The sequence below is a fragment of the Genypterus blacodes genome, unplaced genomic scaffold (assembly GCF_046128005.1).
Source record: "Genypterus blacodes isolate CSIRO-AG114 ecotype Tasmania unplaced genomic scaffold, CSIRO-AGI_Gbla_v1 ptg000156l_1, whole genome shotgun sequence".
Taxonomy (NCBI): domain Eukaryota; kingdom Metazoa; phylum Chordata; class Actinopteri; order Ophidiiformes; family Ophidiidae; genus Genypterus; species Genypterus blacodes.
In genome coordinates, this window is record NW_027466957.1 from 5,966,798 (window position 1) to 5,983,412 (window position 16,615).

The window sequence follows — 16,615 nt, forward strand, 5'->3', positions numbered from 1 at the left end:
AACAAATCTCATGAACACATCTCTTATTTTTTTGCTATATTACTGAGATTGCAGTTGGAACAGCAACACTCAACAACAATTACTTTAACAATGATATCAAGGTAAATGGAATACTTACAGGTGATGTCAGGATGGAGGATGTGCTCCAAACAACAAAGTTTTATCTATGTCTTGTTTAAGGGATACTTTCACTACATCAGCTCACACATGTTTACTTTCATTTAGACCTTGTATTTTGATATTTACATGTTTAAAAACTCTCTGAACAGTGGTGTACATGATACATTTGTTTTTGTACAGTTGCTAGAAAATGTATTTATCATTTGTATATATTTATTTCATCTCACAGAACCATTAAGGAAAGAAAAACCTAATTAACAATACACAAAAGCACAAAAAGCAAAACAGAAACAATCAAAATTAAAACATAAAGGCAATAATAATGTAATCTAACTGCTGAATGTGCTAGAAAAATTTTTGCATATTGAGCGAAACTTTATCCATTTTTGTCATATTTCTATTTGTCACGACAGGAAATGAATGGGTGTATTCTCCATGACTTAATGCTTGTACCGTGCTGCATTGAGGTGTGTCGGTAAACCAGGACAAGTGCCCATTTAACACAACAAAGCCCTAGAACAGACACCTGTTATACTCATTAAACTAATTTTATACTACTTCACCACCTGTTTGACAACTAAAACGTGTATGTGTAGGTGTAATTAATTGATTGCTCCTTTACATAGACCTAGATCTACAAATTATTAAATGTGAAACCAGGGGAAAATATATGACTGAATAGACTGATCACTGGGCACCCTGGTATATAGACTAAAAGTGTCATGTGCTCTATATTTTCCTTCTATGGTTTCCAGTTTTCTTTTCCGCATTTGAAAATAATTATCACCGTGAGTAATTGGGGAGTTACTCCTTATCTTGAGTGTAGTGTGACAATGAAAGGACTAACTATGATTTGGAACTATGAAACACCATAATTTTGATCTAAGACATTCCATTGGGTTTAGACCACACCACTGTTTTGTCATCGGCTTAATAGAGGAGGATTAAAGATAGACTCCACGTCATGTTCCATCAGAATAAGCATTTATGGATTGAAGTTGGGCATGTATAGTCACTAAGGCTTTCAGGTGACATTTTAACATGAAAGTACTTTCTTAATGTGACGTTTCTTTTACTTGGACTATGAGCCTCTCAATGTTGTGTCTCAATAATATGGTATATTCCTCAAGGATTTACAGAGTACCACACAAAAGTGTCATGTATACTGTTAGGACACACAGGAGAATGGATAGCATCAACTATAAACGATCATTTGTATTCCAGTTGTTCAAAAATTTGTCATCAAAGCTACTGGTGATCATATATGCATGTTACGTTTTTCACCTTTTTCTGTCTATTATAATGAAAGCAGTTTGGCAGTTGGCCAGTCACAGCACTTGCAGCTCTCTCCAAAGACTAAATCAGATGGGCAGTGTTGGATCCAGGTTATTCCATTGGCACAGCTGTAATAAGCACCTGGGATATCGGGCTTGGCATAAAGACCAACAATTTTCCTTGCACAGAATTTTCTGTCAGGTGTGTTGTTGGAGGTGGTAGGGGTCAGTGTGGGACTCGGTGTGGGGTGAGGTTTGATTTTGTTTGACGTCGTAGTCACTGGGTTTGGACTGGTTGGTGGAATCGGAGGAAGATCTGGAGGAATCAGAATGAGTTTTCAGTATGCAGTCAAATATACTGTAGTCCAAATTAAGCAATGGTGAAAACTGAAGAATGAACAGATTTTGAACTGTTTACCTGAAGCCGGAAGGAGGCGCAGGTAGCTGATAAGGGGGTAGTTGCCCTGTTTTTGCAAAACTGTCCACCAAAGTCGTCCAGATCCAAAGCCCAGACAAAAGCTCCTCCAAACCTGTTGTCTTTCAGGTAGCAGACCTGAATGAATAAGGAACAAAGTCTTGAGTGGGCAGAACATTTGCAGAGGTATCACTGACTCACACAGACGAATACCTTAGTTTCATATCCGACCCACTTGCTTTGTTTGGTTGCATATGGAACCTGCTGATCCTGAATCGACTGCACACTGGCCCCTTGAAGAATTCCACAAATCTGAAGAGGAAAAGCAATGTGTATGAACGATTTATACAGCAGTTTTCCAGAGAGCAGGTTTTGAGAGAGAGGAGTTAATTTAACAAAGAGAAAGTTACAATGTTCCAAGTTTCACCTCATAGTAGGACCAGAAGCCTGCCTCCCTAGTGTACCAGCCTGAAGAAGCACCACCATTGACTGGTGTTCCAACACCACTAGATGGAGAGGAGAGGTAAAACGTTCGTCCACATGTCACAAAGCCCATATTTAACTTTTCTACTGGTGCTCGCTGGTCTCGCCAGTATCTCACGGCAAAGTCCTGAGATGAAGAAAGAAGAGAATGGGAGTGATGATGATTGTCCTGTTAGAGATTTCTCAATTGTGACATTAACTTAAACACAATTGAGAAATCTCCATAAATTTCATCCATTTAATGTAAAGCTGGTACTTGGTGACAGCTTTGTAAACAGTCTGTCTCTGGTGTTGCTGTTGGGAGTTAATACTCTAAAAACCAAAAGGGTGTTAAGTCATGTTATGGATTTCCTACTGACCTAGAAAGTGTTGGGTTGACTCTACCCCTTCTTTGGGCAGAAGTGATGACCAGCTTAATCTAAATTGTCACTTGAAAGTTTCCTCCCATAAACACCTTCTTCTACATGTCACATAACTAGCAATGAAAAAAATGATTCAAGCTCTGGGCGACCCTGCTAGTGTTGCGTTCGATCATGCAAAGCCTCTACCTAAGAGGAGAATAAAGCAAATCTTTACACACACAGAAACACAGTCATGCATCTGAAATGTACTTACTGTGTTTATGTAAACATGGTCCCCAGTGTCAGTGTACCCCTTGTACAATGGACTGTGATAAACTGCGACACTTTCCCAGGTGGCATGGAAGTCATAAGTCATCACTTCAGTGAAATCCAGCTACCTGATAAAATGCAAATGAGAACAGATTTACTCAAATAAAGACAGTGAATGAGCTAATGTACACAGATTAATTGTTATGTGCACACAAAGCTAAGGTCAAATCTTATGATTTGAAATATTTATAATATTAATTTCTAAGAGCCACATTTCTGCCTGAAATACCAGCCTGTTTATTAAAATTAAATCATACTAGTATTGAGTCAATTCCAGTTTTAACCACAGCGAGGCGTTTAACCTGCTGGTAAAGTGCTTTTCTTCAGAACAATAGAAGAGACAAAACCAGGTATTTCGTGTCCTCTTATTATTTCCTTGTTTTGCAGGCTAAGTAATGTAAATGTATGTATTTCATATGTATAACCCTAACGAAATTATTTATTAAGATTGTTTTAAAGATTTTTTCCAAGAATTCCCTGTAAGAGCAGATTTCAAATATACAGATTTTTGGGAAATAGCAATTATAACACATCAGAGCACTGGGACAGTCAGAGCAATCATTTCTGGAAGTGATATATGAGTAAAGTTGCATTGGCCTATGAAAGTCACACATGTTATATTATAACATTCTATGTACAAGGTTATATCGAATAAATGTATTTTCAACATTTGATTTGTTCGATAAGTTTTATTTGTTGATATACATACACAATTATTCAACAATTTCAACTCAAAACAATAATTATGACATACTGCCAATCTAACACGTTAAAACTACAACAAATGACAACAATTAACATATTCAGTGTACATAGAATTACTTCTATACAACAATAGTATCAAGATCAAATGTATAGATCATATATATAGATATATATAGCCAGATTAAATCATTGTAAAGCAATTTGAATAAATGCTCTATATAAGTACAGCTCATTTCGATAGCACTGCTTATGGGCTGAAACTTTATTGACAGCATTTGCAACCCTGCGAAAATAATGTATTTTGGGAGCAGTATGCGATAGTAGCAACCCCACTGGTACAGGTGTAATAGCTTGCTGGGTCATTAGGGTTGGCTATTGTACCTGACTGTCTGTTTCCTGAACAGGAACGCAGTACAGAATCAGGCACTGGAGGCGTGGTAGTAGTAGTAATTGCAGTTGTGGTGGTTGTAGTTGGTGCAGCAGTGGTTGTGGTTGTGGTAGCAGGTGTAGTAGTTGTGGTTGTAGGTGCAGCAGTCGTTGTGGTGGTTGTGGTAGCAGGTGTAGTAGTTGTGGTAGTAGGTGCAGCAGTAGTAGTGGTGGTTGTGGTAGCGAGTGTAGTAGTTGTGGTTGTAGGTGCAGCAGTAGTTGTAGTAGTAGGTGCAGAAGTAGTTGTGGTTGTGGTAGCAGGTGTAGTTGTTGTGGTAGTAGGTGCAGCAGTAGTTGTGGTGGTTGTGGTAGCAGGTGTAGTAGTTGTGGTTGTAGGTGCAGCAGTAGTTGTGGTGGTTGTGGTAGCAGGTGTAGTAGTTGTGGTTGTAGGTGTGGCAGTTGTTGTGGTGGTTGTAGTAGCGGGTGTTGTAGTTGTGGTTGTAGGTGCAGCAGTAGTTGTGGTGGTTGTGGTAGTAGGTGAAGTAGTTGTGGTTGTAGGTGCGGCAGTCGTTGTGGTGGTTGTAGGAGTTGGTGTAGTAGTTGTGGTTGTAGGTGCAGCAGTAGTTGTGGTGGTTGTGGTAGCAGGTGTAGTAGTTGTGGTTGTAGGTGCGGCAGTAGTTGTGGTGGTTGTGGTAGGGGGTGTGGTAGTTGTGGTTGTAGGTGCAGCAGTAGTTGTGGTGGTTGTGGTAGCAGGTGTAGTAGTTGTGGTTGTAGGTGCGGCAGTAGTTGTGGTGGTTGTGGTAGCGGGTGTAGTAGTTGTGGTTGTAGGTGTGGCAGTCGTTGTGGTGGTTGTGGTAGCAGGTGTAGTAGTTGTGGTTGTAGGTGCGGAGGTAGTTGTGGTGGTTGTGGTAGCAGGTGTAGTAGTTGTGGTTGTAGGTGCAGCAGTAGTTGTGGTAGAGGGTGTTGTAGTTGTGGTTGTAGGTGCAGCAGTTGTTGTGATGGTTGTGGTAGGGGATGTAGTAGTTGTGGTAGTAGGTGCAGCAGTAGTAGTGGTGGTTGTAGTAGCGAGTGAAGTAGTTGTGGTTGTAGGTGCAGCAGTAGTTGTAGTAGTAGGTGCAGAAGTAGTTGTGGTTGTGGTAGCAGGTGTAGTTGTTGTGGTAGTAGGTGCAGCAGTAGTTGTGGTGGTTGTGGTAGCAGGTGTAGTAGTTGTGGTTGTAGGTGCAGCAGTAGTTGTGGTGGTTGTGGTAGCAGGTGTAGTAGTTGTGGTTGTAGGTGCGGCAGTCGTTGTGGTGGTTGTAGTAGCGGGTGTTGTAGTTGTGGTTGTAGGTGCAGCAGTAGTTGTGGTGGTTGTGGTAGTAGGTGAAGTAGTTGTGGTTGTAGGTGCGGCAGTCGTTGTGGTGGTTGTAGGAGTTGGTGTAGTAGTTGTGGTTGTAGGTGCAGCAGTCGTTGTGGTGGTTGTGGTAGCAGGTGTAGTAGTTGTGGTTGTAGGTGCGGCAGTAGTTGTGGTGGTTGTGGTAGGGGGTGTGGTAGTTGTGGTTGTAGGTGCAGCAGTAGTTGTGGTGGTTGTGGTAGCAGGTGTAGTAGTTGTGGTTGTAGGTGCGGCAGTAGTTGTGGTGGTTGTGGTAGCGGGTGTAGTAGTTGTGGTAGTAGGTGTGGCAGTCGTTGTGGTGGTTGTGGTAGGGGGCGTAGTAGTTGTGGTAGTAGGTGCAGCAGTAGTTGTGGTGGTTGTGGTAGCAGGTGTAGTAGTTGTGGTTGTAGGTGCAGCAGTAGTTGTGGTAGCGAGTGTAGTAGTTGTGGTTGTAGGTGCAGCAGTGGTTGTAGTAGTAGGTGCAGTAGTAGTTGTGGTTGTGGTAGCAGGTGTAGTAGTAGTGGTAGTAGGTGCAGCAGTCGTTGTGGTGGTTGTGGTGGGGGGGGTAGTAGTTGTGGTAGTAGGTGCAGCAGTAGTTGTGGTGGTTGTAGGTGCAGCAGTAATTGTAGTAGTAGGTGCAGAAGTAGTTGTGGGTGTGGTAGGGGGTGTAGTAGTTGTGGTAGTAGGTGCAGCAGTAGTTGTAGTAGTAGGTGCAGCAGTTGTCGTGGTGGTTGTGGTAGCAGGTGTAGTAGTTGTGGTAGTAGGTGCAGCAGTAGTTGTGGTGGTTGTGGTAGGGGGTGTAGTAGTTGTGGTTGTAGGTGCAGCAGTAGTTGTAGTGGTAGGTGCCGAAGTAGTTGTGGTTGTGGTAGTGGGTGTAGTAGTTGTGGTAGTAGGTGCAGCTGTCGTTGTGGTGGTTGTGGTAGCAGGTGTAGTAGTTGTGGTTGTAGGTGCAGCAGTCGTTGTTGTGGTTGTGGAAGCGGGTGTTGTAGTTGTGGTTGTAGGTGCAGCAGTAGTTGTAGTGGTTGTGGTAGGGGGTGTAGTAGTTGTTGTAGTAGGTGCAGCAGTAGTTGTGGTGGTTGAAGTTGCAGCAGTAGTTGTAGTAGTAGGTGCAGAAGTAGTTGTGGTTGTGGTAGTGGGTGTAGTAGTTGTGGTTGTAGGTGCAGCAGTCGTTGTGGTGGTTGTGGTAGCTGGTGTAGTAGTTGTGGAAGTAGGTACAGGTGTACTTGTGGTCGCAGGTGTTGTTGTGGTAGTAGATGTAGTAGTAGTTGTGGTAGTAGGTGTTGTAGTTGTAGCTGTAGTAGTTATGGTAGCAGGTATGGCTGTGGTAGAAGTCACAGGTGAGCTTGTTCCTGTACAGCAATTGCAGGTTGATGAAAAGACTGTACCTGGGGGGCATGATTTTAGAATGGGAATACCACACCCCTGGTAATAGGTAGTGCTGTCTGCACTATTCGGAAAAAAACATTCATTTTCATTAGTTAGAATATTGTTGCCAAGAGTGTTAGTAGCTGGAGATGTGGTTGCAGAAGGTGTAGTTGTGGCTGTGGTTGGAAGTGTAGTTGGCCTTGTTATTTCCGGTCCTGGACAATGGAAAGAGTAAATCTATGTTTAATCATGCTTTTCATTACATTGTACACGAAATCCTTTTAACTTTGTCTAATAAGATGGACTGTTTTTCAAAGGAAAATTAATTGCCAATAGTGTATTTAGTGTTTGTATTATTCTGTTCTATTCATTGTTCAATACCCTTCCTCATTATACGGGGGACACATACTTAAGAAATGGATAATAACAAGTTCATCAAAAGAGCTAAAACTGTCTTGACAGATCAAATAGTGGTCAGGTCAGGCAAAAAAAGCTCATTACAGAAAGAAAAGATATATTTTTTCACTAACTCTAACTTAAATCACCACCTTATAATAACTATGATATTTTTACAAATATTTGGTTTACCTGAAAGCAGAAGATTGTGCAACTGGTTGACGAGAGGGTAATGTCCCTGTTCACAGAATTCTCCGTTAAAGTCATCGAGGTCCAGCGCCCAGACGAAGACTCCTCCAAATTTGTTTTTTACATAATTAGCCTGATAAATGAAGAAAACACTTAAACCATTGAATTCATTTTTACAAAAGAACTGTTGTTTCACATGCTTTTGCACACCAGATGCAATGTCTTGGGTTCCAGATGCTATTTTCTGAGCACCAGATATGTTCTCATGCTCATCAGATACTATTTGGTGAGCACCACATAATGTGGATGTCAAGAATTCGCTTTAGACACCCTTCAATGATAATCTATCAAACCAATGATGACTGCCAAGCAAAGATTTAAAATGAAGTTGAAAATACCCACATTTTTGGCAACTTGAGACCATTTGTAAGTGGAATAAGACTTACCTTTCAAGCCTTTGTGCATACCAGTGTCTGGTATTGATAATATATGTGACACTTTATTTAAAATGTAATAATTTATTCAAAGACAATACTCCAATCTCAATTAAGATTTCTCATGATGATCCCATAAATGGATGCAATTTGGTCCGAATCTGGATAAGTATCATCATGTGGTGAATTGAAATGTATGGACTAGAGACAGTCGCTGCTGCACAGAAAAAAACAGAGCTTCACACATTCAACAACCATTACTCTGTAACTGTGATGATGCTGATTCAGCATCTGCGCAGTTTTGGTTGGTTTGGTTTGTTCTGTTCTTACTAATTCCAGATAGATCCAGAAAAAACATTATTTTTATGTCAGTCATTTCATTGATTCAATCTTTTGATTTTCAAACTTTTTAGGACAGCTCATCATTAGTAAGATAATTCTGACTTCTAGGCTTGCTTGGTAGAGGAATGTGGTCTAAAGAATCCCCCTCTAGTTTGCCAATGAATTACTGAACTATAGTTTTTTAAAGAAAAGGATACTGACCTTTAGTTCAGCACTTGCTTTGTTATCAAATCCGATCCAATCATATGTCATGGTGCCATATGGAACTTGTTGATCTGCAATCGACTGGACAGGTACTCCTTCAAGATAAAGGCAAGTCTAAAAGAATAATTAAATGTCAGTGTCTGATCACATGCATGAACATAAACAACAACTTGTCACATCATAGGTAGTGAGAGGTTTTGTGTTTGGCTATGGACAAAAAATACACAGTTTTACCTCATAATAGGACCAGATGTTGTTTTCCATGGTGTAACAGCCTTCATCAGCAGGGCCACCGGATGGTGCTCCAACACCATTGGCAGCAGTGGAAAGATTAAAAGTTTGTCCATATGTAGCAAACCCTAAATTTAGCTTTCCTGCAGTTACTCCCTGGTCACGCCAGTACCGCATGGCAAAGTCCTAAATAATAAGAATTGGAATAGAAAGTTAAGCTCTTCCCTACACAAAATGTGAACTGGTTTAGCTATGAAACCCAGTACTTACTGTATTTGAGTAAATGTGGTCCCCTGTGTCATGGGATCCCCGGTATAATGGACTGTGATGTGCAGTGGCACTCTCCCAGGCACCATGAAAGTCATAGGTCATCACATTAATGAAATCCAGGTACCTGACAAAATACAATTATGCGATCAATTAGTTTCTGTAGCATATAATCACAGAATCACGGAAACAGTAGTGAGAATAAAACTTAGTCTCACCCTCCAAACTTTGACACTTCATAACTGGCATCGATCATTGGTTTATGAGCAGCAACATTTGCAGTGATGATTAATCTGGGTCGGCCACTTGAGGTTCCTTCAGTCTCAAAGGTTTGAAAGATTTCCTATATAACATTGAAGTATACATCAGTCACACTGAGTTATACATAGTATGTAGCTTGTGTTGCAGATGTTGTATATTTCCAACACAATGAGTGAATCTAGATCACACCTGGCACAGCGCTGTGAATTTTTCCTTGTCCTTTGCATCACTTCCTTCACTTCCAGGGAACCTCCAGTCCAAGTTTAGCCCATCAAAGTTATAGGTTCTCAGTAGTATTAAAGCAGACTGGATGAAAGCCAATCTGCTGCTTGGTGTTTGCGCCATCACACTGAATCTGATGAACATATGAACAATAAGTACTCTCAAGAAGATATTTCCCATGTTCTATTTGAATGGTACAGTCGGAAATACTAGTGCAAAGTGTTATGTTAAGACCTTGAGGGGGATTTAAAGCACACCTGATATTTCTGTTTACACAGATCCTATGTAGACTGGAATAAGCTGAGCATTATTCATCTCTAAACGGTGAGGCAAAGTAGGAAAGAAATGTTGACTGGTAGATGTGCAGTACTTTTATAGGCACACTATTGGCCTATTAGAATTAGAATTAGAATTTATAATTGAAAGGCTGGTCACTATGGTTTCCACATGTAATGATGTCTAATGGTTTTGTTTTATTTAAAAACACAAGGCAATCATTTGTATTGAAGCCCATATCAACCAGCTAAAAAAACAATGGTCAAAATGAGATATGAGATAAGAAGTCAAAATTATGACTGCATCTTCTTTTACTTTCTTACCTCAGAATTTCAACTTTTGACAACCTAATAATGATGATTTCTTTGTATGTAGAATTTATCTTTGCACTTTCACAACGCATCAGATTAATATTATTAGAAATCCTTTATCTCACTTTTCTCTCCAAATGTTCAAGCCACCAACTGACAGAAGGGTTTTGAGCTCTGGATTCCTATGGGAATAAACAGATTGAGTAACAAATATGGAACATTACGCAAAAAATAACATTTATGCAATTTCCGAAATATTTCATGGTGAAGAACTGACTGTTTTTTTAGGTCATTTAGGGCCTTGTAGGAGCCTGTGTCCAATTGGTCAAAGGGGACCAGTTGATTGGCATCACTAATGCTGGCATAGGCATAGATGACGTGGCTACACAGGTACGGATCAATGTTGCCAACAGTGAACTTCCCCTCAGCTTCTCTGAACTGGGACGATCTTGTGAAGAAACACACCAGTCTGTATGAAGAGGCTAAACAGACAAGGAACTCATTATAGCCTTTCATTTTTGTATATTTATTTAGGATTTGTTATGAGTAAACAATAATCATTTTACGCCATCTAACCCAATACAGATCTAATTAACTGCTTGCAAAACTGTTGAATATAAGTAGTTTATGCGAAACAAAAACTCACCCAAGCCGGCCATGATAACGCAGAGACCTTCAAAATGACAGAATTGAGTCAGTAATGGTTGAAATCAGATCTGAAGGAAACATTCTTTCATTCAGTTTACATTGCTTACCTGCAGTTAGGAGTAGTTTCCCCATGTTTCTGTGTGGATGAATACAATAAATTTGAATAAAAGAATGAAAAATGTGCTCATAGTGTTATTCTACAAGGCCCTTAAGGGGACATGGGCAAAACCAACAAAACACAGGGAACTCTGATGAATGAGTTGCTGATGCTGATTAAATGTCTGAAAGATTGAATGTTTGGATGGTTTCTCTGTCTGAAAGTATGAAGTAGTTAGAAGTGCCTGAAGACATTTGAATGGGTTAAGACAAGTTCCAAGACCAGAGAGAAGTGTTGCAGTTGTCCAATATGTTACAGTACATTAATCTCTATATGTGACTCAGAGAGGAAAAAATAAATATTACAGAGAAATATTATTCAGTTGCTTTATAATTCAGTTTAGTTCATGTTTTAATTAGAGAATTAGGGTTTAATTCAGAATCAAAAATAAGCCCTTGGTTTTTAGCTTTGTGGCTTGGCATAATTTCTATTGAATTTGCAGCCACTTTCTCTAACGGGGCTTTTGTACCAACAAGTTAGATGGGTTTTGTCCTGGGTGAGCTTTAAAAAATTGTGTGACATCATAACACTCATATCTAAGATACATTGAGGACATGTGCCATCAAGAGACACATCTTCAGCTGAGTATCACCAGTGTTGCTGTGAAAGGAACTACCTGCCCAGCAGTAACATTTTCAACTAAGAAGAGGCGGACATAGAATTGGTCCTTGGGGAGCTCAACAATTTGTTTGCTGTTTCAGGGACACCCATTCAATGTGACAAAGAAATGGTTAAAGCCATTGGATTACACTTCTTGACAGGCCATCATATCTGCTTCATCTATACCAAAAGCAATTGGTTTTCCATTGTCAAACAGCACCACAACTGAAACCTTGTCAGTGATGGCTTTAATTGCCATCACTGACATGGTGAGCTGTGCTATGGTGTGCTTGGAAACCGGCAACCACTAACGCCAACATTTTAAATTTGCAGTTAGAAAAGCTTTCACACCTGTCCATGTGCCTTGCCAGTCGAGTGTTATAAACCACAAGTCGGAACACAAAATGGACAAAATTGGTACTACAGGTTTAACAAATCTCATGAACACATCTTTAATTTTTTTGCTATATTACTGAGATTGTAATAGGAACATCAACACTCAATTATAAACTCACAATTATATCAACAATGATATCAAGGTAAATTGAATACTTACAGGTGATGTCAGGATGGAGGATGTTCTCTACACTGGTGTGACCGATGCCTCTGGGCCGATTCAATTTAAACAGGCAGAAAGCTATAGGGGTGGGGCATCTCAACTGGGTGGTGACTGTAAAATCATCATAATTATTCTGTTGACTAATTGTTTTGAGATAATTTGCTATTATTATTTGTTCTCACTGCAAATGCTGTCAATGGGTCTAAATGGTCCATGTCAGACTCACATGGGACTTGTCCAACAGGTATGAAATGTAATTATGAACTCTGAACAATTCAGTCTGAATTGTCACTCCCATGCAATGTGAAATGTTTCCACTGAATGTCATATTAATACATTGAGTAGTATAACGTTTTATCTTTATCTTCTTTAAGGTATACTTCCACTGCATCAGCTCACACATGTTAACCTTCATTTAGACCTTGTATTTTGATATTTACTTGTTTAAAAACTCTCTGAACAGTGGTGTACATGATACATGTGTTTTTGTACAGTTGCAAGAAAATGTATTTAATATTTGTATATATTTATCTCATCTTAAAGAACCATTAAGGAAAGAAAATCCTCATTTACAATACACAAAAGCACAAAAAGCAAAACAGAAACTATCAAAATTAAATCATAAAGGCAAAAATAATGTAATCTAACTGCTAAAAGTGCTAGAAAAAACAAAATATTTCAGTGACAGTGACACTTTGTAGTTTCATTTATGTTTTTGGAGCACCGACACTGAAGGCCATTCTTCCAGTTTCTCGTCTGGTTAATGGCATGCGGATTAAAGATAAGGTGGTAGGTTATAATTACACTTAAGTAAACAATTCACATATTTGTTCTGAAAAACATTCAGGAACATTTTTTTCAGAGACTGATTGAAGTTCCATCAACCTCCACATTTATATTTGTACCTTGAGCACACTGTGATGCAGGCACACATCATTTGCATATTGAGGGACACTTATTCCATTGTGGTCATATTTTATTTTTCACGGCAGGAAATGAATGGGCGTATTCTCCATGACTTAATGCTTGCACCGTGCTGCATTGAGGTGTGTCGGTAAGCCAGGACAAGCGCCCATTCAACACAACAAAGCCCTAGAACAGACACACATACTCATTAAACTAATTATATACTACTTCACCACCTGTTTGACAACTAAAATTTGTATGTGCAGGTATAATTAAATGATTGCTCCTTTACATGGACATCTACAAATTATTGAATGTGAAACCAGAGGAACCAAAGGAATGAAAGGTAACTATAATTATGATGTAAGACATTCCATTGGGTTCATTTAGACCACACCACTGTTTTGTCAGTGGCTTAATAGAAGAGGAATGAAAAATAGACTCCACGTCATGTTCCATCAGAATTAACAATCATGGATTGAATTGCTTTCAGGTGTTAACATGGAAGTACTTTCTTAATGTTTAACTGGCGATTAAAGTGATTCTGAATCTGATTCTTTTATTTGGACTATGAGCCACTTGTTTCTCAATGTTGTGTCTCAATAATATGGTAATATGGTACATTCCTCAATGATTTACAGAGTACCACACAATAGTGTCACAAAGGAGAATGGATAGCATCAACTATAAACGATCATTTGTATTCCAGTTGTTCAAAATATAAATCTGAATTTGTCATCAAAGCTGCTGGTGATCATATATGCATTTTACATTTTTCACTTTTTACTGTCAATTATAATGAAGGCAGTTTGGCAGTTGGCCAGTCACAGCACTTGCAGCTCTCTCGAAAGACTAAATCAGATGGGCAGTGTTGGATCCAGGTTATTCCATTGGCACAGCTGTAATAAGCACCTGGGGTATCGGGCTTGGGATAAAGACCACCAATTTTCCTTGCACAGAAGTTTGTGTCAGGTGTGTTGTTGGAGGTGGTAGGGGTCAGTGCGGGAATCGGTGTGGGGTGAAATTTGATTTTGTTTGATATCGTAGTCACTGGGTTTGGACTGGTTGGTGGAATCGGAGGAAGTACTGGAGGAATCAGAATGAGTTTTCAGTATGCAGTCAAATATACTGTAGTCCATATTAACCAATGGTGAAAAATTAAGAATGAACAGATTTTGAACTGTTTACCTGAAGCCAGAAGGAGGCGCAGGTAGCTGATAAGGGGGTAGTTGCCCTGGCCGCAAAACTGTCCACCAAAGTCGTCCAGATCCAAAGCCCAGACAAAGGCTCCTCCAAACCTGTTGTCTGTCAGGTAGCGGACCTGAATAAATTAGGAACAGACCTTGAGTGGGCAGAACATTTGCAGAGGTATCACTGACTCACACAGAAGAATACCTTAGTTTCAAAGCTTTCTTTGTTGTCAAATCCGACCCACTCGTTTTGTTTGGTTGCATATGGAACCTTCTGATCTTGAATCAACTGCACACTGGCCCCTTGAAGAAATCCACAAATCTGAAGAGTAAAAGTATGATTTATACAGCAGTTTTCCAGACGGCAGATTTTGAGAGAGAGGAGTTAATTCAAGAAATAGAAAGTAAAAATGTAGTTCCAAGTTTCACCTCATAGTAGGACCAGAAGCCTGCCTCCCTGGTGTACCGGCCCGCAGAAGCACCACCACTGACTGGTGCTCCAACAACACTAGATGGAGAGGAGAGGTGAAATGTTCGCCCATATGTCGCAAAGCCCACATTTAACTTTTCTACTGGTGCTCCTTGGTCTCGCCAGTATCTCATGGCAAAGTCCTGAGATGAAGAAAGAAGAGAATGGGAGTGATGATGATTGTCCTGTTAGAGATTGCTCAATTGTGTCCATTAATTTGGACACAACTAAGCAATCTCGATTAATTTAATCCATTAAATGTGAAACTGGTTCTTGTGTGGTGACAGCTTTGTAAACAGTCTGACTCTAGTGTTGCTGTTGGGAGTTATTACTCTAAAATCCACAAGGGTGTGAAGTCATGTTATGGGTTTCCTACTGACCTAGAAAGTCTTGGGTGGACTCTACCCCTTCTCTGGTCAGAAGTGATGACCAACTTAATCTAAATTGTCACATGAACGTTTCCTCTTATGAACACCTTCTTCTACATGTAACATAACTAGCAATGGAAAAAAAAATTTAAGGTATGGGTGACACTGCTAGTGTTGTGTTCGATCATATGCAAAGCCTCTACCTGAGAGGAGAATAAAGCAAATCTTTACATACACGGAAACACAGTCATGCATCTGAAATGTACTTACTGTGTTTAAGTAAACATGGTCCCCAGTGTCAGTGTACCCCTTGTACAATGGACTGTGATGTCCTATGACACTTTCCCAGGTGCCATGAAAGTCATAAGTCATCACATTAATGAAATCCAGGTACCTGATAAAATGCAAATGAGAACAGATTTACTTAAGAAGAAAAAGAAGAAGAAGAAGAAGAAGACAGTGGGAAAGTATGCCATTTATATTAACATTTTTTGAAATGTTAAATATTGATTTGAGAATATACATACAAGAGAATATACATTTGTATAAATAAAGAACTAAATTCTTTCCCTTGTGTTTGCATACAGGCCTCTGCACTGCAACCTGTATTAGTGACCTACTTTACAATCTCTGATATTTCATAACCAGCATCAATTGTTCCTTTTCCAGCAGGCACAGCAGCAGTGACCATCAATCTAGGGAGGCCACTCTTTGTTCCCTCAGCCTCATAGGCCACAAGGATTTCCTGTTGAGCACAGAGCATTTTATAATCAGCTTATGTGAAATATCAATTTAATCAATCATTTACAGTTTTAGCACCAGCAAGAAGGAAAATATATCTGAACCTTGCATAACAGTGTGAATCTCTGTTTGTCTTGGACAGGACTTCCTCTGGCTGCAGGGTATTCCCAGTCCAGGTCCAACCCATCAAAACCATGTTTTCTCAGAAATGTGATAGAAGACTGGATGAATTTGTTTCTGTTGGCTGGTGTTGACACCATTATAGTGAACCTAGGCCGCATTTTGGGTTAAAGAAATGTTAGTTTGCCATCAATGAAATGGCTGTATTGATTAGAAAGCTTCATTGTTTTTAATGTTTTATCTTACTTTTGTGAGCCAAAGTTCCAGCCTCCAAGTGCCAACAGTGTTGTAAGATTTGGATTCCTATGCAACAATTATTTTCTATTAACGTTTCAGAATATACAGCATTGCGCTACATTATTTCAAGGGTAAATGACTGACCTGTCTTTGAGTCCATTGAAGGATTTGTAGAGTTCCTGATCATTCCATTCAACAGTGACCAACTCATTTGCATCATTAATAGCAGCAAAAGCGTAGATCAGGTGGGTACACAGATTTGGATCAATATTTGAAGGAATAAACTTTCCCCCGTCAGGTCTGTATTGGGACCAGTTAGTGAAATAACATGGTAATCTGGCAGATGAAGCTATAATGACGGGAAAAAAACATGCAAAAATTAAATTAAATTCCGAGTTTGTACTGAGCCTGCAAAATATTAACTGGTAATACAATTTGTGAACTTACCCAAGTTGCAAAGGGTAAAGCAGAGACCTTCAAAGTTATAGATTTAGATGTTTAATATAGACAGCAAAAACAGATTTGAAGAACAGAATATTTTCCTCACTTTGCCGTGTGCCTTACCTGCAATTAAAATTAGCTTTCTCATGGTTGTGAGGCTTCGGTGAGCTCTCGCAATGTGACAAAACAGAGCAGCGAATGATGTTCTTTTGAAAAAATAAACACCAAACCATGAAAATCATTAACCAGAAACCAATTGGATGACCACAAGTCTGGGTCATCAAACTGTTGCCACATCC

The 16,615-nt window shown here is 39.6% G+C and overlaps 1 protein-coding gene across 2 annotated transcripts; it reads right to left on the reverse strand.

Moving 5' to 3' along the window:
• Nucleotides 1-1,402: 1,402 nt before the first annotated feature.
• Nucleotides 1,403-16,530, reverse strand: LOC143013454 (acidic mammalian chitinase-like). 2 transcript variants are annotated; one of them, XM_076167089.1, is made up of 11 exons: nt 16,440-16,530; nt 16,323-16,349; nt 16,020-16,224; nt 15,885-15,941; nt 15,623-15,788; nt 15,398-15,522; nt 15,048-15,171; nt 14,370-14,552; nt 14,146-14,262; nt 13,939-14,071; nt 1,403-1,710 (listed from the first exon to the last, which is right to left on the reverse strand). In XM_076167089.1, the coding sequence occupies exons 1-11, from the start codon at nt 16,462-16,464 to the stop codon at nt 1,418-1,420; spliced, it is 1,455 nt and encodes a 484-aa protein (XP_076023204.1). In that variant the 5' UTR covers nt 16,465-16,530; the 3' UTR covers nt 1,403-1,417. The 2 variants fall into 2 exon arrangements, with proteins under 2 accessions (XP_076023204.1, XP_076023203.1); XM_076167088.1 differs by lacking the exon at nt 1,403-1,710 and adding an exon at nt 12,708-13,836 and having other exon boundaries at nt 16,440-16,526.
• Between the last annotated feature and the right edge of the window lie 85 nt (nt 16,531-16,615).